Source organism: Aspergillus novofumigatus, assembly GCF_002847465.1.
Source record: "Aspergillus novofumigatus IBT 16806 chromosome Unknown P174scaffold_3, whole genome shotgun sequence".
Classification (NCBI taxonomy): Eukaryota; Fungi; Ascomycota; class Eurotiomycetes; order Eurotiales; family Aspergillaceae; genus Aspergillus; species Aspergillus novofumigatus.
In genome coordinates, this window is record NW_020194276.1 from 2,312,531 (window position 1) to 2,338,494 (window position 25,964).

At 50.6% G+C, this 25,964-nt stretch overlaps 9 protein-coding genes across 9 annotated transcripts; 5 read left to right on the forward strand and 4 right to left on the reverse strand.

Moving 5' to 3' along the window:
* Nucleotides 1–64: 64 nt before the first annotated feature.
* Nucleotides 65–2,614, forward strand: P174DRAFT_449996 (putative MFS phospholipid transporter (Git1)). Its single transcript, XM_024828898.1, has 5 exons — nt 65–650; nt 727–1,325; nt 1,389–1,407; nt 1,460–2,041; nt 2,113–2,614. Exons 1-5 carry the CDS (start codon nt 468–470, stop codon nt 2,206–2,208), a joined length of 1,479 nt encoding a protein of 492 aa, XP_024684193.1. The 5' UTR covers nt 65–467; the 3' UTR covers nt 2,209–2,614.
* A 591-nt stretch (nt 2,615–3,205) lies between these two features.
* Nucleotides 3,206–4,299, forward strand: P174DRAFT_440187 (PEX11 family protein). The gene is made up of 4 exons (XM_024826996.1): nt 3,206–3,347; nt 3,409–3,413; nt 3,568–3,962; nt 4,019–4,299. Exons 1-4 carry the CDS (start codon nt 3,281–3,283, stop codon nt 4,179–4,181), a joined length of 630 nt encoding a protein of 209 aa, XP_024684194.1. The 5' UTR covers nt 3,206–3,280; the 3' UTR covers nt 4,182–4,299.
* Nucleotides 4,300–5,676: 1,377 nt separating this feature from the next.
* On the forward strand, nt 5,677–7,790 carry P174DRAFT_367036 (putative plasma membrane antiporter; the record flags this gene model as incomplete). The annotated part of the gene is made up of 9 exons (XM_024822143.1): nt 5,677–5,731; nt 5,791–5,859; nt 5,908–6,014; nt 6,071–6,244; nt 6,300–6,712; nt 6,760–6,808; nt 6,858–7,224; nt 7,271–7,375; nt 7,435–7,790. The coding sequence occupies 9 exons, from the start codon at nt 5,677–5,679 to the stop codon at nt 7,788–7,790; spliced, it is 1,695 nt and encodes a 564-aa protein (XP_024684195.1).
* Nucleotides 7,791–7,901: 111 nt separating this feature from the next.
* P174DRAFT_440190 (uncharacterized protein) lies at nt 7,902–8,124 on the reverse strand. Its single transcript, XM_024826997.1, has one exon. The coding sequence runs from the start codon at nt 8,107–8,109 to the stop codon at nt 7,909–7,911; it is 201 nt and encodes a 66-aa protein (XP_024684196.1). The 5' UTR covers nt 8,110–8,124; the 3' UTR covers nt 7,902–7,908.
* Nucleotides 8,125–11,652: 3,528 nt separating this feature from the next.
* On the forward strand, nt 11,653–14,484 carry acuF (phosphoenolpyruvate carboxykinase PCK1). The gene is made up of 5 exons (XM_024821118.1): nt 11,653–11,735; nt 11,857–12,134; nt 12,295–12,370; nt 12,429–12,629; nt 13,038–14,484. Exons 2-5 carry the CDS (start codon nt 11,953–11,955, stop codon nt 14,382–14,384), a joined length of 1,806 nt encoding a protein of 601 aa, XP_024684197.1. The 5' UTR covers nt 11,653–11,735; nt 11,857–11,952; the 3' UTR covers nt 14,385–14,484.
* Nucleotides 14,485–17,859: 3,375 nt separating this feature from the next.
* Nucleotides 17,860–18,880, forward strand: P174DRAFT_459120 (putative mitochondrial dicarboxylate carrier protein; the record flags this gene model as incomplete). The annotated part of the gene is made up of 2 exons (XM_024829739.1): nt 17,860–18,761; nt 18,832–18,880. 2 exons carry the CDS (start codon nt 17,860–17,862, stop codon nt 18,878–18,880), a joined length of 951 nt encoding a protein of 316 aa, XP_024684198.1.
* A 567-nt stretch (nt 18,881–19,447) lies between these two features.
* On the reverse strand, nt 19,448–21,032 carry P174DRAFT_440196 (SUMO ligase MMS21; the record flags this gene model as incomplete). Its single annotated transcript, XM_024826998.1, has 3 exons — nt 19,448–19,699; nt 19,735–20,303; nt 20,368–21,032. Coding segments are annotated over 3 exons (1,341 nt in total), but the record flags the coding sequence as incomplete, so codon positions are not given.
* Nucleotides 21,033–21,468: 436 nt separating this feature from the next.
* On the reverse strand, nt 21,469–23,751 carry abd1 (mRNA (guanine-N7)-methyltransferase; the record flags this gene model as incomplete). The annotated part of the gene is made up of 4 exons (XM_024822196.1): nt 21,469–21,503; nt 21,554–21,720; nt 21,769–23,417; nt 23,596–23,751. 4 exons carry the CDS (start codon nt 23,749–23,751, stop codon nt 21,469–21,471), a joined length of 2,007 nt encoding a protein of 668 aa, XP_024684200.1.
* Nucleotides 23,752–24,218: 467 nt separating this feature from the next.
* On the reverse strand, nt 24,219–25,741 carry P174DRAFT_459123 (uncharacterized protein; the record flags this gene model as incomplete). Its single annotated transcript, XM_024829740.1, has 4 exons — nt 24,219–25,036; nt 25,093–25,176; nt 25,232–25,589; nt 25,619–25,741. 4 exons carry the CDS (start codon nt 25,739–25,741, stop codon nt 24,219–24,221), a joined length of 1,383 nt encoding a protein of 460 aa, XP_024684201.1.
* Nucleotides 25,742–25,964: the final 223 nt, after the last annotated feature.

The following is a 25,964-nucleotide window of genomic DNA, read 5'->3' on the forward strand; positions in this document are numbered from 1 at the left end:
AAGAAAGTGGCCCCACTATATCCACCTCGATACTACGGTATCTCACAAGATTAACTGCCGTTGGACAATGAAAGCCAACGCTTCCAACTAAGCTGCACAAGGCTGGGAAACGGGTAATGGATTCAGAATGGCGCATATTTAGTGGCTAGAATCGGTCTTTCGAGATGCGTTTCTCACACCGTGCCCCTTTAGGGCGATTCTGCTTCCTCTTTCCAGCCTTGGACCTTCTTCTTTCCCTCACTTTTTCTTCTGCACGCTCCTCTTCAGTGTTCCATTTTATCCCCTCCTTTTCTTCTAAGGTAAAAGGTTTGGGAAAGTAACTTAGAGCTGTTGGCGCAATCCTCGTGTCAACAAGGAAATCTATCTATACCCTCGTTCCCTTCCGGCCCCCACTTCTAAGCAACCATTCTTGCGCTGTTGTAAACCCGTCTCCAAGTCCAGACTGCTACACCACGCGCTGAAAGACGATGGCTTTCAAGGGAGACGCTCAACCATCTCCTGCGATGACTTCTGAAAAGGTCTCGAACTCTCTTGATCCAATACCCATCGAAGAGATACCGCTGGAGAATACGCAGAAAAGCCGCTGGGAGCGCAGTTGGCCAACCATTGCTTGCGGCGCCGGTCTCTTTTCTGATGGCTATCTCAATGGAGTATGTAGTACGCTCGGTTCTCAATACCATATCCAATTGGCCACCAAAGAGAGTGCTTACTGACTTTGTCACTTAGGTCATTGGGCCGGTCAATACCATGCTAAGCAAGATTTACCCTGACACGTACAAAAACTCCCCTGCCAGCAGGAATGTCTCTTCCATCGTCTTCGCAGGGACCGTGCTTGGTCAACTTATTTTCGGTTATGTCAGTGATCATTGGTCTAGGAAGTGGGCTTTGATGGTCTCCACGGTGATCTTGATCATTTTCAGCGCGCTCTCTGCCGGCTCCTACGGAGCTCATGGTAGCCAAGCTGGTTTGTTCGCCGCTCTGACCGCGTATCGGTTCTTCCTAGGAATCGGAATAGGTGGGGAGTATCCTGCAGGCAGTGTAGCAGCAGCGGAAAGCACGGGTGAGCTGAAGAGCGGCCATCGCAATCGCTGGTTCATCATGTTCACGAACTTCCAGATTGACTTTGGATTCGTGGTCTCTTCTCTGGTTGCTATGATTTTGATGTTGATATTTACCGAGAACCACATGCGTGCTGCTTGGCGTGTGGCTCTAGGACTAGGCGTCATTCCGCCTCTGAGTCTCTTCTACTTGCGATTGAAGTTGGACGAGCCGGAGGAATTTAACAGGCAACGCATGCACAAGTTCCCTATTTGGTTAATTGTAAAGTAAGGCCACTGACATCTATTCTTGTCCTTTCCTTCACAGTTGTTGACCGTGTCTCTACGCAGGTACTACTGGAAGCGCCTGGTTCGGCCCCCTTCTCCGGCCCTTCGCATGGCCTTATAGCTAACTATGGCAGCTTGTGGTTTCCCTAATTTGGTTCATCTATGATTTTTCGGCCTATTCGTTCGGCATCTACTCGTCCGAATGGCTTTCAATCATTCTGGGCGACAGCGCTCCTCTCTGGAAGACTTTTGGGTGGAGCACAGTCACCAATCTTTTCTACATCCCAGGTGCTTTTTTGGGTGCACTGACGAGCGACTGGATCGGTCCGCGCAATACGCTGGCTCTCGGAGTTGCCCTACAGGGCATCGTCGGCTTTATCATGGCGGGCTGCTACGTATATCTTCGGGAGGCAAAGAATGTTGCTGCGTTTGTTGTTGTCTATGGCATCTTCTCGTCTCTCGGTGAATTCGGACCTGGGGACAACATCGGTTTATGTGCTGCAAAGACCAGTGCAACTTCCATCCGTGGCCAATACTACGCGATCGCAGCCGCATTTGGCAAGATAGGCGCTTTTGTTGGCACTTATGTGTTCCCGATAATCCAAAATAACGCTCCCAATGCCGTGCGCCAAGGACAAGATCCTTACTTTGTCAGCAGCTCGTTATGCATCTTCAGCGCATTCCTGGCCTACTTCATGCTGCCACATATTGGGCAGGTATGTGCTTGGCTCGAACATGGACTTCGTCCGCTATCATTCTAGGACAAGTCACTGACACTGCTTCTCAGGATACAATTACCGAAGAGGACGCCAAGTTCCGTGCTTACCTCGAAGCTCAAGGTTATGATACCTCAACTCTGGGAAATGACCGTGCACAACAATGATCCATCTTCTGTCTGCTATACTTACCATTCAGCATCGTATCTTCCGCACACCGCCATCGCCCATTAATCTGCCCACTCACTGAGGCCCAATTTCCTTTTGCCAGCCAGCCCTCTACCGCAGCCAATAACCGAAGATCTGCCCGCGACACTGAACCAAAGTCATCTTAGCCACGAGTTCGGTAGGATTGGAAAGTCACCGTGCCCCCCAAGCGACCTGCCAGCGAGTTACTTCGAGGCCCGAGCAGCGTAACAGCCCAATACCCGAAAGAAAGTCTATTGGTAGAAAAATCTGTCCCGTGCTGACATTTCCATGGGTTGACTCGGCTGCGTAGCCAGAGACTTGCGATTGTCACCTGCACGATGTACTATACCTCTAAGCATTGGTCTCCAGAAAATATGGCACACGATGACTCAATTCATGTCAACCACTTTGCATGACCCGTATGCCGTTCATCTGGTGTTCGGTCAGCTCACATAGCTTGGATGCTCTGACCTGAATCAGTCAAAGCAGATAATAGAGCTGTCACGTGCCGGAGATGCAAAGCACGAGTGGGCTGAAGTAGAATTACATGCCGGTCTGCTGGCGTAATACCTAGCATCTTTCTACATTATTTTTGTCCATGATGCAGATATGATTACGTGTGTTGTGCACTGCCTGACAAAAGGAGTATCGTGAAACATAGATTAATTGCTTGATAGCTTCGGTTCACAGCTCGGAGTGTGATTTCCATACTCCAATTCTCCACAAGACCAGGTGCTGGATGAACCGAGGTTGATGGTGACAGACGGCGGGTGCATTCCTGGGGTTTCATTTGCCGACCGTGATCCGTCCTTCCCCAGACTGCCATTCCGTATCCTTCCTACTGATTTCTCCCCGTCTTTCCTTTATTCTTCCTTTGTTTGTGGGGTTTTTGTCTCCGTCTTGCTATTTCTCTTCATAAATCTCGCTTTTTTGATCATATCAGCTGGCCTGTCATCTTCTTAGTGGCACCTTACCCTCCCAAAGACCGATAATCGGAGTATCCGCCCAGGAGTAAAACGTCGAGAACGCTCAAGTTTTCATATTTCCAAAATGGTTGCAGACGCTCTGGTTTATCACCCTGCTTTGGCGCACTACTTGCGCTTTGTCGCGACAACTGGTACGTCGTTATCCTGCACCTTGATCAGGAGAGGGGATCGGGAGTAAACGCGGAACACCAGTCGACGTACCGTTAACGGTCCTCTCGCAACCCGGTTTTATGACCCTCAAAGAAGAGACGGTTGCTAATGATTCACAGTCGGTCGTGACAAGATCCTGCGTACTCTGCAATACTTCTCCCGTTTCTACGCCTGGTACCTTTACCGCACCAACCGCCCCAGTCCGCCATCAATCCCTACAATGCCATCAAGAAGCAGTTCGGCACGACACGAAAGATCCTCAGAATTGGAAAATTCGTGGAGCATCTCAAGGCTGCCGCGCTTGCCGCTGACAACAAGAGTCCCATCGATCCTGTGCTTCGGTACCTCGCCATCGGCCGCCAGCTCGGTTATGCCGGTTACCTGACTCTCGATACCATCACTGTTGTCGACGTGATCGGTGTTAAGAAGCTTGCTGCGGCCAAGCGGTTGCAAGAGTCTGCCTACCGCTCTTGGATGGCAGGCTTGGCCTGCAGCGCTGTCGCTGGAGTTTACACTTTGTGGAGGCTGCAGGAGAAGGAGAAGACACTCGACCGTAAGGAGGGAGAGGGTGTCGTAGAAGCCAAGAAGCTCGAGAAGTATGTTATCTGGCCTCAATCCTGTTTGGTAGTCATGGTGTACTAACGGCTATCAGGGAACGTGCCGCCGCCCGTATCCAGCTGATCTCCGACCTGTGCGACTTGACCGTTCCCATCTCTGCGCTTGGCCTCGCCTCCCTCGATGATGGTATTGTCGGCATTGCCGGTACTATCAGCAGTTTGATCGGAGTGTGGGCGCAGTGGCGTAAAACCGCATAGATGAATGCGATCGATTGCCGTTCTCACTGAGCGGATGAAGTCAGCTCTTAAGTGAGGTACGGAGTAGTCTTGACTTGTTCCGCCAAGATTGTGCGAGTCATACACTTATGGATTCAGGTCCATCGTGTCCGAGCAGCGCGATGAGTGAGTGTTTGAAAGAGAGGGAATTCCCTGCCTCAGACGAGGTTTTTATTCACAAATTTGGGTTTCTTGAGCTCAATTGACGGTTGAAGCCACGTCCCGCTACCCGTTGTCTTTCATGAACGTATGTAACTTTTATCGAATACACCTTTTTCTTTCATGCTACATAGTTATCAATGATATGCATTAGGCTTCATACCCTGTTTTCTGGTGATCGTTGGCTCAGCCTTGAATGATATATCTCGCTGTTGCAGAGATCTATCAGATGCTACTCCGTAGACACATGCAGCTTTTCTTATGTTTTGTCCGCATCATGTGAAACGGGGGTTTTCACATGCGGATACTTGCGTCATGCCTGAGGTGTCGACGGGTACTGGCGGCGGATGCCAACATTGTTTTTGTGTATTGGAGTTACTCTTTCGTCACTACTTTATCCTCACCTGTGTCACTGTCAAGTGGATTCGATCATACTGATTTGAGCAGTTAAACAACGATTATTTCACGTTGTAATACGACATGTGACTCTAGGTTCTTTTCCCTCATCGGGGTTTTAGAGTGGGACGCCAAAAGGATCACTCAGGGATAGGTTACATTGGCTGATTGCTATTGCAGGCTATTGATAATCCATCAGCTCCACCATAATAGTTTCTTTTTTCGGTGAGTATTAACTAGCCAATTGAAGGTGAGGCGTCATGTCTTTGCTGAGAATGGTTAGAGCGACGCTGATAGACTCAAGCTCGAGTTTCACTCTCGGCATGCCGCAACTAGTATGTCGAGTATGTCGGTTTACCACAGGACGGGCCATAGACGACGATGAAGCATACCAGCTCAAGAACTTCTCGACCCCTAGGGATTTATCGGCCATTCTCCGCGACATCTCGCCTTCGTCCTTACTGGAACAACGAGGACCGATCCTGCGGGATCTGCCATCGACCCCCGTAGCCCGTCGATCAGTCTCATTCTGTGCAGCCAAGCTTTATATGGCTAAATAGTTCGTGCGGCAAGGGCCAATATATGACCCACTCAAGCATGCAATTACCCAGCAGGCCTTGTCTGAAGGCAGGCAGCAATACAAAGGGATGCATAACAATGACGGGCTCAAGCTGGAATCCTTATCCATGCCTATCCCTTGCCAGCTTTCCGGAGGTTTCCATCCTGCCAAAACTTCTAAATTTGTCCCGAAAGCCATTCTAGCAAGTCTTGACAGTGTTGAGGACTTACCAGATCAATGAAGCTATTAGTAGACTGGGCTTCTCTGCGCAAGCCTTTTGAGACTTGTCTAGAGAGTTGAGGCATCCTGTTTCTCTCCGGTCAACCTACCTGAACTGTCCTTTGGGCTCGATTTCGAGAAAGGATGTTACACCCTATTCTCGATATTGATAACTTCAACGTTGTATTGGCGGTAATAAGTATGGACTTTTCAGGGCAATTTATTGGATGATCGTCGCTGACTCACTATCAATCAAAGGCACATACATCCTCCTGTTCGGATTCATATCGCTGAAAATCAAACAAAGATGGTACCTGGGTGAAGCTTGTATGTTTGCCTTTCTCGAAGGATCGTATTGTTGCTGATTATGACTAGTGCCTGCTTTCCTGACTGGCATCGCTTTTGGACCGGCCGCGGCGAGGTTTCTCAAGGTTTCCCAATGGGCCGGTGACGATGGCGATGGGGACCACGATATCACATACGTACGCTCTGCCTGATCTGGGTGGTTATCTGGATAATTGTATGCTGACTTGCCTAGGACTTGGCTCGCCTGGTCATTGGCATTCAATTAGTCAAAGTTGGATATCAATTACCAAAAAAATATTTGAAGGAACGGTTCAAGGAAATGACCATTTGCTTACTTCCACTTACTGCCATCGGTTGGCTTGCGACATCTGGATGCATCATGCTCATGATTCCACGTATTTCCTTTGTGCGTCGGCTTCTGTCATCCGTCGTTGCAATCTATTACTGATGTTCGCGAACAGCTATCTGCTCTTATAATCGGCTCCTGCGTAGCATGCACGGATCCGATTCTATCTCAAGCAATTGCCAAGGGCCCTTTTGCTGACAACTATGTTCGTCGTCCTCTCCGTGAATTCATCTCGTCGGAGGCAGGGGGTAACGACGGCTTTGGCTTCCCCTTCCTACTACTGGCTGTGGCGCTGTTGCGGTATGCCGAGGCACCTGATAACACAACCAGTCTGGGAGAGTTTGATTTGGCAAGGGGGATCCCGGACTCGCTGGGCACGGCTGATATCGGACGTTTCGGCGGTGGAGTTACCCGCGCTTTGAGGCACTGGGCTATCGAAGGCTTGCTCTATATGATGGTATTGGGTTCGGGATATGGTGCTCTCATAGGCTTCGTAAGCCGCAAGCTTCTCAATATCGCTTCTAAGAGGTACGTAACGGATGACGTGCTTTCGAGCTCCGCTTACCTCTGAACAGGAGATGGATCGACAACGAATGTTTCGCCCTCATGCCTGTGGCTGTCGGAGTAAGGTTATCTTTATTGATGGTAGAGCAGCACTAACGACGTCATTTAGTTATTCATTGTCAGCACCTGCGGTTGCTTCGGCTCAGATGAGACGTTGGCTTGTTTCGTGGCCGGGAACGCATTGAACTGGGACGGTCTGTATCACGCCGAGTCGCAGACGCGGCATGACGCCTTCAACTCGACACTGGAAACGCTATTGAATTTCGGGATCTTCATGTACCTCGGCGCGGTAATGCCATGGGACCAATTTCATATGCCGGACACGACGGGCATCACCGTTTGGCGGCTGACCGTATTGGGATTTTTGATCTTGCTTTTCCGTCGTATGCCGGCGATTCTGCTCGGTTACCGGTTTATGCCGAAGGTGTGCAGTAATTGGAAGGAAGCCTTGTTCATGGGATACTTCGGACCGATTGGTGAGCCTTGCCGCCGTGGCATAAGACCTGAACTAACGGATGTGAGCAGGTGTGGGGGCGATTGCATATGCAGAATACACTCGTCGATTATTCCCAGCGCCTGGGAAGAGTGATCGAGAGATCAATGACTTGACTGCTGCCATCTCTCCAGGTATGATATCCGTTTTTGTCTTTCACCGAGAGTAAATGTGTGTTCTGACCTTCCCTTAGTTGTATACTGGTTGGTTCTATTTTCGATCATCGTCCACGGCTTGTCCGTCCCCGCGCTCAACGCTCTATACAGGATATTCAAGGTCCCCTGTATCTGCGACCACCCGGTGGAAATCGCCCTCCTCTCTGAGAACGAGCCCCTCCCGAACAATAGTACAGTCGAACCAGGGCGACACTCGATAATCGTGAACAACCGCTTTTCCCGCGCACCAGACGAGGAAGTGCAAACGCGACGATCCTCCCGCGACGATACGGAAGCAATACTAAGACAGAGCGAAGAAAGTGCGGATCGGCCCTGCACACAAGAGTCGATGCAAAAAGTCGACCGAGCAGTTGATACGAGGGATATGGTTTGATTATCACGTTCTTCTTACGATAGACAGTTTATTTAGAGTCGCGACTCATAATGAGAATCAGAAAACTTCATTCCTATCATTCATCATAACATCATGCACGGTGCCACCCCCCTCCCGTCTAAAAACAAACTCCACAGTCCACAACCCTAGTCAGTTCGCTCAGGAATTCAAACGGGGCATGTCTATCGCCGTCAGCCATACACCATACGCTCAGCCATGCAGATTGCAAGAGATAAGGTACCTTTCCACAAGAAGAGCAAGTCTTATTCTCGCCCGAGATGGAAGCACCGCAGGAGGGACAAGCGTTGTGACCGGCCATTTTGAGTTGCGAGGTATCTAGATCTGAAGATCTAAACCACGGGTGAGGTTAGCTTGTTTGGACTCTCAATACAGCAATGCAGACATACCTTGTTGATGAATGCGAGGATAGTTTTTGAGTACCTTTGTGGGTGAAGATGAGACAGGAAAGGTAAGTAGCGAAGAATCAGAGAAGAAGATAAGGTAAGACGCAGTGGTTTGTTTTGCTTGTACCCCGCCGGCTGTCAGTGAGTGCCCCGCCTTGGGTGCTTGTGGTGATTGGTCTGTAGAAGTTGTCCAATGGGCAGCTGATTGTTTCTAACTATGTAACAGGTGATGAGAAGGTATATGTGAGGATGAGCAGGTGACTATGGTAGTTAGGAGTAGATGAGGGCAGTTCTATTCGTAGATAGTGAGCTTGGTGATTTCTACTTTAGTTGTGTATGGTTTGGATGGGTTGAGGTTCTTTGAATATATATCCTTCAAGAGTGAGGAGTTGTATAGATAGCGAGTAGTATGTGAACAGACATTATGGGAAGATGCCGTAGTATGCATACGTTCGTGTCAGAGTCTTCTTTGACATAGCCATGCCAATGCAACTCAATCTAATCCCATGAATTGCCTGTTTAGGAAATCTGTTTGGTATCACTATCCCTTCATGTACACAAGCATAGCACTTTTGCGAGAAACAATGCTTCATATTCCCGACAGCATTGATGTAGTTAGGCAATCCATGAGGACTATATTCGAAGACATCAACATTAGCCAACCTATGCGTCCGGTCCTACGACCCGATCTCATATGCGGGCAGTCACAGCCCTCGGATCAGGCGCTGCTCTATAATCGAGGAACTAAGAAGAACAGCTCGGCCACCCGAACCAAAGCCAACGTGTCAAACAGACTCCATTCAGTGGATACTTCAACCCGGTTGGAATTCGGGATCGGGAGGATGCCATTGCTACTATTGGGTCATGCTATGGGGATACGGGTGGGTTTCCTTTCACTCTGCAGAACTGCTGGAGCTTGGCGGTCTCCATTGAGCTGTGGATTTACCCTTTTGACGAGATCGGGTTTCCTTGGAGGAAGGATACTCACTGTCGAAAACAGCAATAGAATTCGGTTGTAGGAGTTGAGTTGTTCGGGGCCAAGCTAGGAGCAAGGGAGCTGTATAGAGCTGTTCCGAACTGGTCTGGTGACTCCAAAGAACTGCAGTCACGAGCTGCAAGCCATTTTTTGCAAAAAAGCCTAATATGAGCATAGAAAGGGGATATCCAAGCACCAAATACTCGGAATGGCTGAGTTGAATCTATTCGTTAGTTCCCATGATAAAAAAGCATACTCCGTCTTCATCGTCGACAGATAGTCGAGGCTATTCTTAGATCCCGAAATATCGGATTGCGTCGGAGCTTGGAAGTCTCAGCTCTGTTGTAAGCCTGTGAAAATTCCTGACGAGCTACCAAAGACCCGAAAAATCAGAGAAAAACCAATTGCGCACTATTTTGTGCGACATGAGGCATTTTTCGATGGGAACATTCAGAATTCGATTCCTGTTATCAAATAGCTTCCTAAATCTTCCGCATTGGGAACAGACTGTCTCCACTTGGCATGCCTGCCCAACTGCACAGCCCGCTTGTTCGAAATTGATAGATACCTCGATTGTTTGAAATTAGGGGCTTTGAGCACATCTAGACTCTTGTCTTGTTTCTTCTGATCTCAACTATTCCTATATTCTCCGATGAGTACAGACCCTATCTGCCTAGACACTGTATCGACGGTCTAGCCGCTCAATTTCTCGCAGTCAAACAGAACTACTCCTAAAAGATCTGAGGTCTGCAATTTTATCACGGTCGTAGCACAGCCTCAAATTCAGGGGCAGATGTCCATTTCAGTCATGGCGCAAGTAGCTATCTTACCCTTTTCGACTAGATCACCAGATAACAGCTCAAGAGTCTAAGACTTATTTAAGAGGTCCGGGGAAGGTCCGCGTGGTCCAGGCGTCCTGCGGATGCGGGGTACAGCAGTATTTCCTGCCTTAGGCTCCCTAGCTCACGCGCCAGAACAACTGTAGCAATGTATCAAGCATTGTCATTGGAGCTTACCTAGCTTTCGTATAACTGACTCAGTCTCCGTGGGTTTTCACATCTGCAGCTCTTGGCTGTGACCAGCTGAGTGAGAGCTGAGTCCTAGTGTAACTACAAGTACATTTACTTTAGAGGTTAATAGTGAATTGTAGCCTTTGTACTGCCTAGGTTATAGCCATTCTCAGCTTCGTAGTCTAACCCGAAGGGGAGGAAAACATCATGGGGTCTTCGGAAGGCTTGGTCGATCCTAGCAGAGAAGCATCTGTTTCTCACGTGGTGCTATGGATTTTCTGCTCCACATTCATCTGGACTGTCTCTGCGATAATAATGGTTTCCTCCTGTATCTTCGGTTCCAAGTATTTCGCCCTAGCATCGAGACTGAAGCAAGCAGAATGATCGGAGGAAATCGTCAGTAAAAGGCTAGAGTCTTTGGATACATCAGATCAAGGATGTTTGTTGGCAACCCTTGTAGATGCAATTACGCCTACTTGCAGTTGCATGCCCAAGTAACCAACGATAATCAAAGCGGTTCCCTTTTGAAATTTAGTTCCCTTGAAGCGACAAACCAAAATGAGCAAGCGGCAATATCTTCTGCCCATGACGTTGGGATGCCAAATCAAAGCCTGTGATTGGCTTCTGCAACCGGTTTCCCTCGGCTCGCGATGACTAAGGGGTTCGCCTCCTTCCAGGGTTGGCATCGTGACCCCAAACTATCAGTCGGGGATTTCGTCATGATTTTCATTGTGGTCGTCGAGTCGGCTGCTCTGAGACAATACTGCGGTTTCCTGGACGAGATTATTATGAAAATCCCGTAGAAGAATTAGTCGTGTCTGACAGTACAAGGACAAGAAGGATTTCTATGTTGGTTTCGGAATGGCTTTGTCGCTTTCGTTGTTCTGGACCACTCAAATTTCTATACAACAATCAATGTTAATGCAAGCAACCCAACTATCCCATCCAAGACTAGAGGTATTTGTTCAAGATACGGTACTAGCCGATAACTCTGCACTCCCCGCAATCTGGGCCTATAGTAGCCCCTGATCTTTTGCCTCTTGAAACCAGCAGGCCTGGCTGTCCCGCTACTGAGATCATTCAAAACGTCATAACTCCATTTGACCGTCAATGGATTCAGGTTCAGTACTGCGTAGAGACAGAAAATAGCAGAGGGAATATACTTTGCCAACAAGCCAGATGGAATGGTATGAGCTACCGTAATAGCTGTAAGACTGGTTCTGTATGTGCAGACTCCAAATAAATCTGCTGCGTTCGGCTGCTGGAATGTTGTCAAGAGTTGCACTCTGCATTACACGTTATTGGGAGCTCGAGAAACCTTCGCAAATACAGTACTGACTAAACTGCCAGTAGACTACTACGGAGTACCTGCATTACTCTCGCCTCGTCACTCTTTTCCCTTGTTACAACGCCTCGCTGAATCTCAGCCCGACGCATCTATCCGTGCGTTATTATCCATTATCCACGAGTCATCGAGAATAATTTATCCCTTTCCCGATCAGTCCTCCTTGCAGCGCTAAGTACGTCGTCTTTGATTTTCTTTTACTTCTTGTTGGTTGGTGGTCCCGACCAGTTGTTCCGTAACCATTTCGTGCCCACATCTGGGGTTCGGGTCAACTCGGACAGGCTATGAGAGGCATTTTTGTTCACTCCACGGCTAACCATCATCGCTGCAGACTCGTTCCTCAACCCCGACATCACCCGCGGAACTGTGGAGAAGCATATCGGATAGTATCCTTGAAACTGTCCTTAAGACCTGTATCATCGTGAACATGGCTCCTGCTGAGAACATTCATATACCCCGTGCTTCCCGCCCCGAACCAGGTCCTCTCTACTCTGATTTCTTCCAACAACAAGTCGCAAAGCAGCGCAATAATAATTATCATTCGACTTCTCTAAGAAACATGGTTGCCACATCAGTTAATCGCACTGCTCTGCACCCCGGTGGTGTCCAGTATGTCTTCCCTTATTTACCTTGCTGCCTTGTGTGAATCCCCTCAAGTGCCCTTGCCACTGCCCATCAGTGTTCATGTTCTCTTCTTGTCTACCCTCATCGAGCCACACTTCAACACAAACAAAGTGACCTCCCTTTCGCTAACATATACTTCTACCAGACCGGGCAAGAGCCACACTGAACTCGAGGAGGAGCTCCACGAGCACGCCCACATTGACTACGAGCGTGTCGCAATCGTAAGACTCCCCTCAGGCCTCGTTGCATCCCTCTTTTGCGATGTACTAATCGTCCTAGATTGCCAATCCCTCCGTCGCTGCCCTCTACGAAGATGCCCTCGTCTACGAAACAGGTACTGCCATCACATCGAGTGGCGCCTTGACTGCATACTCTGGTGCCAAGACCGGCCGTTCTCCTTCAGATAAGCGTATCGTCAAGGAGGAGTCGTCAGAAAACGACATTTGGTGGGGACCTGTTAACAAGCCTATGACACCTGATGTAAGTGATATCTTTTTCATTTAAAATCGCGCATAGTCTAGTATATCGCGCATTCTTCTCGGTTGTTGCCCCTTGCAGTGGATTTCTTGCAGCACTCCCGGGGTCCCCTGCACATGCATACCAAAGGGGTCAAGCTTTTTTGGCAGCACAGGTGTGACATCAACTCATTTTCTGGGAAATGCCTCAAATGCCTCGTATCCCTTTTGAGGATGTATATGAGGCATTTATTTCACATGCTTTTGTGAAACAGAAAACTGCAGCTTTGCCTGCATTTGTGTGGTCCCGTGCCCCTGGTCGATTCTTCAGCTTTCTCCGCATTCCCCCGCCCTCGGCTCAACCTTCGATCACGTGCATTACATCACCACATTTCATATCGATAGGGCTGATGACTAACCGAACTATTGTTAGGTCTGGCGTATCAACCGTGAACGTGCTGTTGACTACCTCAACACTCGTAACCGCATCTATGTTATCGATGGTTATGCCGGCTGGGATGAGAGATACCGCATCAGCGTCCGTGTCGTCTGCGCACGCGCCTACCATGCTCTCTTCATGCGCAACATGCTGATCCGCCCCTCTCGCGAGGAGTTGGAGCACTTCCACCCTGACTACGTTATCTACAACGCCGGTTCTTTCCCTGCCAACCGTTTCACAGAGGGCATGACCTCAGCTACGTCGGTAGCTATCAACTTCGCCGAGAAGGAGATGGTTATACTGGGTACCGAGTACGCCGGTGAGATGAAGAAGGGTGTTTTCACCATTCTCTTCTACGAAATGCCCGTGAAGCACAATGTCCTGACCCTGCACTCCTCGGCTAACGAGGGTGAGAACGGCGATGTGACCGTCTTCTTCGGTCTGTCCGGCACTGGCAAGACCACTCTGTCTGCTGACCCCAAGCGTGCACTGATTGGTGATGATGAGCACTGCTGGACTGACCGCGGTGTCTTCAACATCGAGGGTGGTTGCTACGCCAAGTGCATTGGCCTCTCCGCCGAGAAGGAGCCCGATATCTTCAACGCAATCCGCTTCGGATCCGTGCTCGAGAACGTCGTCTTCGACCCTGTTACCCGTGTTGTCAACTACGATGATTCCACCCTCACTGAGAACACCCGCTGCGCCTACCCCATTGAGTACATTGAGAACGCCAAGATCCCCTGCATTGCGGACAAGCACCCCTCCAACATCATCCTCCTCACCTGCGATGCCCGCGGTGTCCTGCCTCCCATTTCCAAGCTCACCACCGAGCAGACCATGTTCCACTTCATCTCGGGTTACACCTCCAAGATGGCCGGTACTGAAGACGGTGTGACCGAGCCCCAGGCCACCTTCTCGTCTTGCTTCGCCCAGCCCTTCCTCGCCCTGCACCCCATGCGCTACGCCCGCATGCTCGCTGACAAGATCTCCGAGCACAAGACCAACGCCTGGCTGCTCAACACCGGTTGGGTCGGTGCCGGCGCCACTACTGGTGGAAAGCGTTGCCCTCTCAAGTACACCCGTGCCATCCTGGACGCCATCCACAGCGGTGAGCTCGCCAACGTGGAGTACGAGACCTACGACGTGTTCAACCTCCACGTGCCCAAGACCTGCCCTGGTGTGCCCTCTGAGCTGCTGAACCCCAAGAACAGCTGGACCGCCTCGACAAGCTTCGCCGACGAGGTCAACAAGCTGGCCAAGCTGTTCAACGAGAACTTCTCCAAGTACGCAGACGAAGCCACCAAGGAGGTTATTGCGGCTGGCCCCATTCCCTCCCAGTAGATTGTTTGACCTCATTTCCTTTGTTTTGCTTTGTCAATACATTGCATGGCGTGCTGCGTTTCTTTTTTTCTTTTTTTTTCTGGGACATGAATTGGCTATGTGATCATGTGTGTGCTTGCAAGACGCAAGTCGGATAATCAAACCTTTTTGCTATTTCGTTTCCGCCCTGATTCCTGCCATTGGCTTCCTCCTTGGGGAGATTATACCTTTATCGTACTATCTAGAATGCAAAAGTTGAGTTCCACGAGTTGGTCATTGTAGCCGGTGCAGTGTGGCTGTAATCGAAAAAGAGGTCCAGGCAGTGGAAAAGTTCTCAAATAAATAATGCGCAGGAGCACTGTAGTCCGGCTCCCAACAAACCACTGACGCTTCGGGGTATTGGCGAATTTCCCCGCTGATATTACGGTCTGGTGTACCTTACGCGGTGGTGTACCAATGGAGCGTCCCATGCATACTAGGAGAGTATCTAGCAATCTAGAACGTAGGGACAGGCTGTCCAAGCCTCCTTACCTAAAGCAGAGAATCCACAGAGACCAGCCATGAGCGTAGCCTACCTTGATTTCGAGCAACTCCTTGCCAGCTATACGTACGTAACCATGCTAGCTACCCAGCACGTACCCAAGTTAACGAGTCCTTGCGTCTCACAATAAAATCCGCTTAGATGACAACCCCTACAGCAATGATCGGCCATTAGTTGATTCGTCTCCCTGCGTCTGGACTATCTTAGACTAGCCGTGGAGATAATATCTACCTAGCTGCCTGCTATTCCGTCAATCGGGACAGTAAGTTGTAAGTTGGTTAACTACCGAATTGATCTCCGCTTGTTTTCCCGTGTTCCTTTCCGGGTTCGTTTGCGTCCCCGCTGCCCCTGATAATAGTTCTTACGAGATAGTTGGGCTTGGAGTGTTGCTCTCTACGGTGGAATCTGAGGGTTGGCTGTTGGTGGCAGGCAATGTTACTTGCCGGATGTGTTTCCGCTGGAAGGGATAGATGGTGATCTTAGTGGCATTTTGGTAGGTGGTGATTCTAGATGGTATGCTAGAGGCCAGGATATGTAGATGGGATGTTATTGTTTGGTGTTCAGTGGGATGGAAGCCACTGTACAACGAATAGGAGTGCATACTCGTATAGATGTTGGGCAGGGATGCTCGGAGAATGGCATTGACTCCGGATTACGTAGTTTCGCGACTGCCTGACTGTATGGTCCTGGAAATAGTTTCAGTGTCTCTGTCTTGTATCTCATGGTATTCATCTGGCCAACTGAGAGGCAACATGCCTTGAGCGGCTGATGGTTCTATCTCAGATTGAAAGTGCCGGAATTCGGAGGAATCACCGGAGCACAGCACTCCTGCTGCTTCGTGTGGATGGAATAACAGTGTGCCTTTAGGTGAAGATATGATGAATGGCGTCTTCTGGATAGCTAGATAGGTTGTGCTGTATGGATTTGCTCGGTTGCTTTGTGATATCAAACTGTAGTTATTCCCAACCCGTAACTGGGTCCCGGAATTTCATCGGAAGCTGACGGAAAAATATACACCAGATCCTCAACTAGCAGTACTCTTGAGTCCTTCTCCTGAAGATGGACTCCTGAAATAAACCACTAGACCACATCCTCCCTAGCTGAAGCCCAGCCAGCGGTGTAGCCGATCTGGACCGCATCAACGGAGCCTGGCTATGGGAAACGGTTAACACATAGTATGAGTTCCCCGTGGGCCGTGTGGATCGGACCCGTCCGTCAAGCTGCTTGACTCGACAAGATTAGCGCCAGCAAGAATATTCATCCTTGCAGTGAGATAGCCGGAGCGTTGGCCCTGTTATCCTCGGGATATCGGACAGAGGGAGGTGTAAACCGTTTGCTCCGTCTTGAGGTTCACTCGCTCGGGACTCAGCAGTATTCTCAATGATATTGCGCGAATCCTCTGTCCCTTCGCTTATGTTTGTCATTGTCTCAGCCGTGCTAGCTGTCCTTCACCCTATTATCGAGGACGCTGTTCTGAACTTGATAGTCCGTAGTCCATAAAGCAACCGGCTATCGGGATGCGTCGGGAAACAACACGGGTTCCCGGGTGGTTCTCGTGATACCGAAAGCGGAATAGTGTACATCCCTAAGGCAGGTTTGTGGGTCGCACTGGTCTGACCGTCATACGTACTGTAAAGTTACCGGCGCCCCGCTCGGGTCCATGACGTGGAGTGTAGGTGTCGGCTGCAACTGAGTTTCAGTAGACTCTGTAGACTGCAACGTGGATGGATTGGGAAATTGCTTGTCTGACCTGTATGAGAACAGTTCTCATTGATTTTATACAGGCTGTGATCAGAAATGTTTTGTAGAATGCGATGGGGATGCGATGATTGTGTGATCACAGAACTACAAGCATACCTTACCCCGCATTTTTCAAGTTCGCTACGGCGTCATGCTGCAGCTAAGTTACAGCTTACAAGATGCCCATGACAATAATAGACAAAGGGTACCAACTAGATACTTGGCTAGATGGTCATAGACTACCCGAGGCCCTAGTGGTGTGACATGAGGTCGAATCATCAAATCAGGAACGTGCTGATAGTACACTCTCCATGGCAATACAGGATAGCATCCTTGGTATCCACGATTAAGCCAGATGATGTGGAGATGGCTTTCTAGCGAAGATCGCAGCAATTTCTCCAGAATTCATATGGACTATACGCAGAGATCCATGCCATAGCCATATATATGCCTATACCTCCAAGCCGTGTCTATCTTCCGTGCCTCTTCAAAGCTCTCAGGCCTCCCCTTCTGACGTCCAGTCTCCGCGGACGTACATCGGTTGTTCGGGACCTTTTCTCGGTTTTTCTGACTTGACAGATATAACTTGCTCTTGCTCTCGACTCTCTTACTACTTGAATAATTCAGTCTATCATCAGGAACAAGGCGACCTCGCAGTCAGTCGGGTAACCTCGCTATCATCTGACTCGTGACTCCCGGGAAGCTTCTTCCAGCTCTCCTCCTTCCCCTCAGTCACCCCAAACTCTCCACTTGGTCTTGCCCAACAAGCTGCTTTGACAGTTCATCCATCATTGCTTTCCCCTCTTTGCTCTCCCTGTTTATTCTCGTCGAACCTCCGATCTCCAACTCTGCTTGCTGGTTCGTGTCTTCTACTATATACAACAGCTTCGTAGCTTTCTGATCGTGGTGAGTGTATCATCCACCTGTTTCTTTGGTGGAGTATACGTCATCTGTGAGACAATCCCCTCTCCTCGCAGACGCTGTCACCCTGTAGATCAACTGTGTCTTTGTTATCTTGCTGGGGCTGGATTCATCGTCTAACATCAAATTTGCATAGAATATATAACTTGTTTGCTAGATTCCTGGTCAGTGGACTACTTTCTAGCATTCCCTTCTGTCTTGCTGTCTTGCCAAAAAATATCGCGACGCCTAACAGACCCAAGGACTGACTGATTTCCATCACAGCTTTGGTGCGAATCTCGCTTTACCATCAACATGGCCACCAGTACTGTCAAGGAGCCCGCTCCGCAACCAGCCGTGGATTTCTTGCACCGACCATACACACGCGCCGCGCTGCCCTTCGTAAATGGTGGTCTCGCGGGCATGACTGCGACGGTCGTCATTCAGCCCATTGACATGATCAAGGTCCGCTTGCAACTGGCTGGTGAGGGTGTTCGTACTGGTCCTCGTCCCTCTGCATTTGGCGTTGCGCGCAACATCATTGCCTCTGGAAAAGTCCTCGACCTTTACACCGGTCTGTCAGCTGGTTTGCTGCGGCAGGCAGTCTACACCACTGCCCGTCTGGGTTTCTTTGATACCTTCAGCAAGACCCTTAACAAGCGTGCTGAAGCTGCCGGTACGAAGGTCGGATTCGCCGAGCGCGCAGGAGCCGGCTTGGCTGCTGGCGGTATTGCCGCCATGATTGGAAACCCTGCAGATCTGGCCCTCATCCGTATGCAATCTGATGGTCTGAAACCACCAGAGGCCCGTGCCAACTACCGTTCCGTCGTTGACGCTTTGTTTCGTATCTCGAAGCACGAGGGTGTCACCGCTCTGTGGGCAGGTGCTTTCCCGACCGTGGTGCGTGCCATGGCCCTCAACCTGGGTCAATTGGCCTTCTTCGCCGAATCGAAGGCGCAGTTGAAAGCGCGTACGCAGCTCTCCACCCAGACCCAAACCTTCGCCGCTTCGGCCATCGCCGGTTTCTTTGCCAGTTTCCTTTCGTTACCTTTTGACTTCGTCAAGACTCGACTGCAGAAGCAACAAAAGGACCCCAAGACTGGCCAGCTTCCGTACAAGGGTCTGTTCGACTGCGCTCGTAAGGTTGCTCGTGAGGAGGGTTGGTTGAGATTCTACCGCGGATTTGGCACTTACTATGTGCGGATCGCGCCCCATGCGTTAGTTGTCCCCACTCCGCCTCGCTAATATCAGCCATCATTTCTCGCTAACCCCACTGATCGACTCTAGTATGGTGACGCTTATCGTGGCCGATTATCTCAATCTCATCACCAAGTAAAGCAATCGGCTCCTTTTCGACAGCTCAGTGGCTGTGCTACTGAGGTCTTAAGACTCGTTGTCTTCGCCAAGTCGCGGGATATGATATTTGAGATCCAACTCAATCGGCGGAATTATTGTGAAACGCGGCTTCCAGGCAGACGATATATCGTGATCTGACCTCTTTCTTATCCTATCTTTATGCGATTATTCGTCAGAAATGCTTGACCGGGAAATATGCCAAGGGTGGTGTTCGCACTGTCAGGCACAGAGACGCCATTCCTTGATGTAATTTGGGAGAGCATGGTCGACAAAAGTGAGTTCTTGCTTACTTTGACAACAGAGGCACGACTTTGTCCGTTGTATACCTTGCGGGACTATACATGACGATCAACTGGCCTATGTTTGTTTTAAGCTCCCGCGCCTCATGTCTAATCATTTGCATGACAGGCTTTTCGGCTACCTTATGAGATGCAGTGGGGAGAGTTGCAATTGCGCACGCTCTCTTGTCTTCTTTGCTTTGTTCTGCATGTACCTTATTTATATACCCCATGGCACGTCGCAGGACTGTTGCCTCGGTGCATTGTGGTTGCAAGGTGTCCTTGTATTTATGCGTTATGGCTTTCAAGTCTCAATATCACTCAAAAAAAGGGTTACCTCGCTATCGTAGCACCGGCGAAGAGATATAGGTAGATCATACTGATGACTACTCTACGTTAGAGCAAGCCATGGAGCTACTCGTCATCATCCATATCGTCTGACAGCGCACTTTGAGCCTGTGACAATCTTTCCTGCTTGATCCGAATAGCGGCATCGGTTGGCTCCTGATGCATGCCACCCCCTCTTCCGAGTCATCATCGCTTGCAACAGTGATACCACTCTTGCGCCCTTCCCGAGGTCGCCTCCGGGGGTTCCCATCAGCATCCAGCTCGTCATCCTCCGCTTCCCGCTGGGAGGCTGCTTCGGCGCGACGGACTCTGCGTAGCAGGACGGGATCACTGCGCAGATCTTCGGCGGTCAACACCACCGAGCAGACAGGACACTTGACGGATCGTATCCGATTATTTCTTCGGCCGCGTGACGGGGCCCCAGGGACGGTTGTAGAACTGTGTGCTATCATATCGGTGATGGCCTCGCGCTCGAAACTATGCGGGCATTTGGTGCTGGTGACGGGATCCCGGAAGGGGAGCAGGGTGAGGGGGCATTTGAGAGAGATACGCTCGCGCTCGATGGCGATCTCGTCCGAGTCTGCGGGCGAGGGGCTCCGGCGTTGGCGGGTACGTCGGGCCGACGTCTGGTCGGTTGTGGAGGTTGTAGTTGCGGTGGGATCTTCCATGTGCGCGAACCAAGTGGAGGCATGTGGCAGCGGCGGGATGTCGTCGCCGGGGTGTCTGGCGTCATGGATGATGCGATAGAAGCCGACATAGGCGTTGTTCGTGGAGTATCTGTATCTGTTAATTCGGCCCTCTTTCATTTCTTCATCCAGCCCTAGGCAATGAAGTACGTTACCTTTGAGTCAAAGATTGACCTGTCCACCGCGCCGACTCCTCATCCAGCTTCTGATCTAGCCGCCGGCTAAACGGGATACCAGTCATCTGCGGCTCGGGCGTCGCTTCGTAGTCCTCATCACCGTCCTCTTCGGGGTCCTGATCCTCCTCGCCATCGCCTCGTCTCCGCCTCGTCCGCCGACTCCGTAGTCCCGTAGCCCTAGCTCCAGCACCCGCAACGGTAGCCTCCTCCGCTTCCTTGGCCATATCCGCCAGCACCCCCTTCAACCCCTCAAGCTTCATCTCCGCATCAATCGTCTGCCGCATCCGTGCCTCCAATTCCTCCGTAACACTCTGAACCTGCTCCTCCAAGCGCGCAAGCCGGTTTATCTCCTCCCCATCATCATCATCGTCATCATCATCACCGTCCTCCCCCTCCTCCTGCTTTGCACCGACACCCTCCGCACCAGGCGTCTCCCCATTCGCCCTTTTCCGCTTCCGCGCCCTCTCCTTCTGATACCGCACCCGCGCATCCGTAAGCCGCTCGTTGACCTCCCCCGCCGAATCGGTCAGTTTCTCCTCGGCGCGCTGGATGTGCGTTTGCAGCTGTCGCAGGGACGGCGCGTTCAGGAGAGTGATGATCGCATTGTGACCTGCGGCGTTGAGGGGCGCGATGGGCGGCTCGTAGGCTGGGAGGGAGGCGTTGAAGCTCGGGGGTGGGCTTGTAAGTGTCTGTTCGTGCCGGTGCTTGTGCGGTCGTTGCGTGATGCATGTCGGTGGCGTCTTGTGTCGGTTGTTGCTGACATTATATCTAGTCTTGGTCTTGGGAGGGTTGCTGGTGATATAGAGGTTGAGCTGCTATGGCATGATGGTGTCTGGTTTAGAGCTTCTCAGGTATGGTCGTTGCAGTGCCGTTCGTGCTGGCTTAGTGGCTGTCTATGCGATTATTTCCACCACCGATAAGATCGATGTCACTACAGGGACGCGACGCGCTTGCGCTAGTCCTGTTTAGGATATACATCTTGGTGCCTGAAATTCTGGGCAACGAATAGGTTATATTTTACAGCTTGCGAATAGAATATTTAATACCCTCCCAAAAGTTTACGAGTCAAGTATGCCGCAACTACACCTTGTAGAAACAGAATGCATGATAGAAACCTAGATCGTGTCAGTCAAGCCTCGTAGACAACTTGGTCAGAAGAACTCACTAGCCGCTTCCTTTTCCTCCTCTGTCATGAGTAGCTCGCCAGTGGCTCGATCACGGACACCCATGCGCTCACTCAAGGGACCTAGCTCCGGATCATCCTTTTCATCACGCCAAATATCCAGGAATGGCTTGCGGTATTGCAACTCCAGGTTGTAATCCTCCGTAAGACTGCAGGAAATTAGTCTCGCACATCAAAAGTAGTTGTCCAAGACTCACGCTCGAAACGCTTCCCAGGGAACAACGTATTCCGGCACCTCTTCGACGGCCTCCTCCATGAAGTAGCTGTACTTCCATCCGAAAGGAGGACGGAAGATCCCATCCTCAGGAGTCTCAACAGGAAATCGGACTCGGTAGATCTGGTTCCCCCATTCTACTTTGCCGTCATCCTCTTCCACCTCGCCGTCCTCAGGAGCCTCGTCTGTCTTCTCCTTCTTCGCTTGCTCCTGCCGCTCCTTCTTCTTCGCATTGATTTCTGCTACTCGCGCGCTGATCACGTCCGAGTTCGGGCAAACGCCGAGGAATCGGCCTCCCTTCTTCAGACATCCTGCAACATTGCGCAGCATCTGCCTCGCTTTTTCTTCACTTTCAAAGGCGTAATGGATAGTGAACATGGATGCTACCACGTCAAAGCCGCCTCCGCCCCACCGTGAGCTCATGACAGATCCCCCTGGGCCCACGTTGGCATCAATGCCAACCTGCTGAACAATATCGACATCTCCCAGCCATTCTCCGAAGCAGTCCTTGGGTTGAAACTCGGCATGAAAGATGGGATTACGGCGGCCACGATTACCACGTCCGGATTTCATCCCACTGTAGCGTTCGCGGGCTTGGACAATTGATACCTCTGCCGGGTCAAGACCGACATACAAATCAACTGGCTGAGGAGCCAGCTGCCACTTCCCTAGGTCTCCACCCTTGCCACAGCCCAAGTCGATCACAAGAAGTCGCTTTTCCTCTACCGGAGGCACGCCGCCGTCTTCAGCCCAGTCCTTGGTGCCGTTGAACCGCGCAAGAAATTCCTCGTCCGGAGAAAACTTCTGGATAAGGGTACTCTTGACCCAGTTGTTGAAGCTCCGCAGGCCCTTGATCTTACTTTCCGTCTTCCGCCACTCCCTTCCGCGCTGCGGCACTGCGTTGTAGTGCTGACGAACAACATCTGCAACCCCGCGGCCCTGGGAAGCCCGCATCGCCTCTTCAACCTGCGCACGGTCCCTTTCTTCTTGTCTGCGGCGCAAAGTCTCCCGGTCTACCAGTCCCATCCGAGCTCCACCACCGGGCCGTTTGCGCTGCCGGGGTTGGTCCTCTGGAGTAGGAGACCGTGGAGGCGGAAGTGGTGAGGTGGATCGGTAAGTTGAACCATTGCGATCGGCAGCTGATGCTCTCTCATCTGCGTCACGGCGAGAGTACGCCGAAGGAGGTGTCCTACCGCGCTTTCGCAGCTTCTGGTGTCGTTCTTCCATGCGCTTCCGCTTGGACACGGGGCGGTCTGGGGCAGGCTGTGATTTTTCGGATGCGTTCTCCTCCGCGGGCACCTTCCTCTTTTTATCACCTTGAGATCCATTCTGATCGGTAGGCGGAGCGACCTCGTCTGGCCGCTTCGGCTTGTCTGAAGGATCTGCTCTGGGCCTAGGTGTTACCGAATCGGAACGGTTTTCCATGGCTGTAATTGCTTTGTTCGGAGAATTCTGTGCTGTAGATGTCAAAGTTTGTGTATATGAAGCCTCCTGCGCTGCGCTGAGATTTACAGGCGACTGTGAGCGAGTTGAGATGGAGGGACGAGTTTGAGGAGTTGATTGTGCTGGCTGTGACTCCGCATATAGCACTTCCGCGGACGCTGTAGTCTTTGAACCGGGGCCAGGATGTTGCTGTCATTTCAAGTAAAGTCAGTGATAGAAGTGTTAAAGCAACAGTGAGCTGAACTTGACATCAAGAATTGAACGACAATAGCTCATGCAGATTCTGTTCAAATTGAGTACCAGAATAACAGTCGGTGCATTCAATGAGTAACGCATTTACGGAAGTACAAAGCAGAAAAATACTCACCAGCTCAGTAGTGTTATTATTTTCCCCAGTTGCACTGTGAATCTGCTCCGAAGATGAGAAGCCGGCATGGGGCTGGTCGGAGGCGAGGCGACCCCGGCGAGGCCGAGCTTCGTCTCCATCACGCTCCTCCCAACTGTCCCGGGCTGGATCATACATGCTGCCACTGGAGATGCGCCACGCTTATTGATTGTCGTCGAACATGGGATTCTGGAGAGTCTACAACAATAATAATTAAGAACATCTTGAAGAGACAAAGGACGAGAAAGAACGCTCTTTCAGCGTGCGATGATGGTCCTGTTCATACTTCTGGTATCCCTGGTTAAGTCTAGCGCCTGTCGTGTTCCCCTTGCCGCATCCGGCGCGATCGTCTAGCAGACAGCAAATAATACCTATAGCTGATAAATTCATCTCCAAATGCTATTGAGTTAGATGTGAAGACCTCGATTGGATTGAATATGTACAGTAAAGACAAACTGGGTATATACATGGATAAAATACAAAGACGAACCAATGGCACCGTGCTTGCATAGCTAATGTTGAGCCGAAAGAAAGACATAGGACATAGGAAGAAATGCGCAAACGCCAGCAGATCATATGCTCAGGCTGAATAATGAACCGGACCATCATGGAGCAACCGACTTCTTTGCATGAGGAGACTTGACGTTCAAAACCTGTCGCATCCGCCGAAGTTTCGCCCACCACTCTCGATCACTGGCCTTCTTTTGTTCCTCATTCACCTCGTCCGTCGCCGGGAAGTCACCAGAAGGTGTCTCTGAGACAGCACGAAGGGTGTCCATGGAAGCCGATGACCTGACCTGCCGGCGGTGTTTGACTTTGAGTGCTTGAACAAGTAGTTCCCATCCGCTTCGCAGGTCTGCTTGCTTCTCGGTTGACTTGCCAGTCCCGCTTTGAGCCTTTCCGCTGATCCAAGGACAGTACTCCATATGCTCGTTGGCAACATCCAATGCGTCGTAGACAGTGGCACTCCCATTATCCTTCGGCTTGTACATCCACAGGCCCAATCGGCGAAAACATGCACTGCAGCCTACCAGGCCGGCCGTTTCATTCGAAACTGCATCCCAGCCGAAGAATGCTAGCGTAAAGGCGGTTCTGTTGATAGGCTTTGATTGCTCAACTGTCACTTGAGAGCTCTTTTCGCCAGTTTCTTCGTTTGACTCTTGCTCCTGCGACTGGTCTTGCGATTGGGCTTGCGATTGGTCCTGCTGCTGATGTTGAGACTCAGTGGAGCCCAACCCGTCGCTGGTTTCGAAGCCTTCTCGGGGTGATATCTTGAGAACATCATCTAGATTGAATGAGTCGGGTGTTTGAATGATATCCCCAGCCGGTAGCTTATCAGCAAGTTTTGTAATATTTGAATACCGTTTCTGAAGACTAGCGATTGCCGTATCGGTGTTGGTGAGTGGCAGTCGATGAATCGTAGCTTGAACAATCAGTGACAAATCATAAAAACTTCAAGAGAGCATGTGCTTGACCAACCATCACAGCCTTTGTTCCTCCAAGGACAATGTTCACCATGCCCTTTGACCAGCAGACTCGCATACTCTTCTACCAGCTTGTCACCTTCGGATGGTCAGTCTGACGGCGATTGAAGCAACAAATGTCTCAATGCACTTACGGACTTCCTTCCTCTCCTGGACTTTGTCGGGGTCATATCCGTCCAACTCGTCAAGTTCGTCCGGTAATTTGACCACCACTGAGCCGCCACAGCCTCCGACACACGACACCCGCGAAACATCTGTACAGATCCACCCTCTTTTGGCCCATTCAACCTCACTTATTGCAGCCGGTTTTGAAGACCATCGATCGACGCGGCGAAATGTCTCTAGTCTCTCCAAAAAGCGTTCGCGGTCCCACGGGACGAAGCTAGGGCGTGTTGTCGATGAGACGGAAGAGACTTTGGAGCTAGCTCGAGCTTTTAGAATCGATCTTCCGACTGCTGCGAAGTCGCTTTCATCTTTGCCGCTCAGCCGGACCTTCTTGATAGATAGGTCTGCGGGAAGACGCTCGCGAGCTGTTGTTGGAGTTGCGGGGTATTTTTGGCAGCGGGTTCAGCGGTCGATGGCTTGGTCAGAGATTCCAGCACTCGATGAAACTTTCGCTTTTTGGTCTCAACCGCGTAGGACATTTCCTGAAGCGAGGTGAGCTGATTAAGCCCGAGAACAAACTTGAAGCTCTTGAACTATGGAGATCGAGCTGCGATGATGATATTATCAGAAAGGGCGCTAAACCCAAGACGGCAATGGTCTTGTTGCTCGTCAACAACGGGTTCCTGGAAAATCAGGTGTCAACAGTTCCGTTACTGGCTGTGCAATTGATAAAGCAAACTGAGGTTTATTTGAACTATGTTA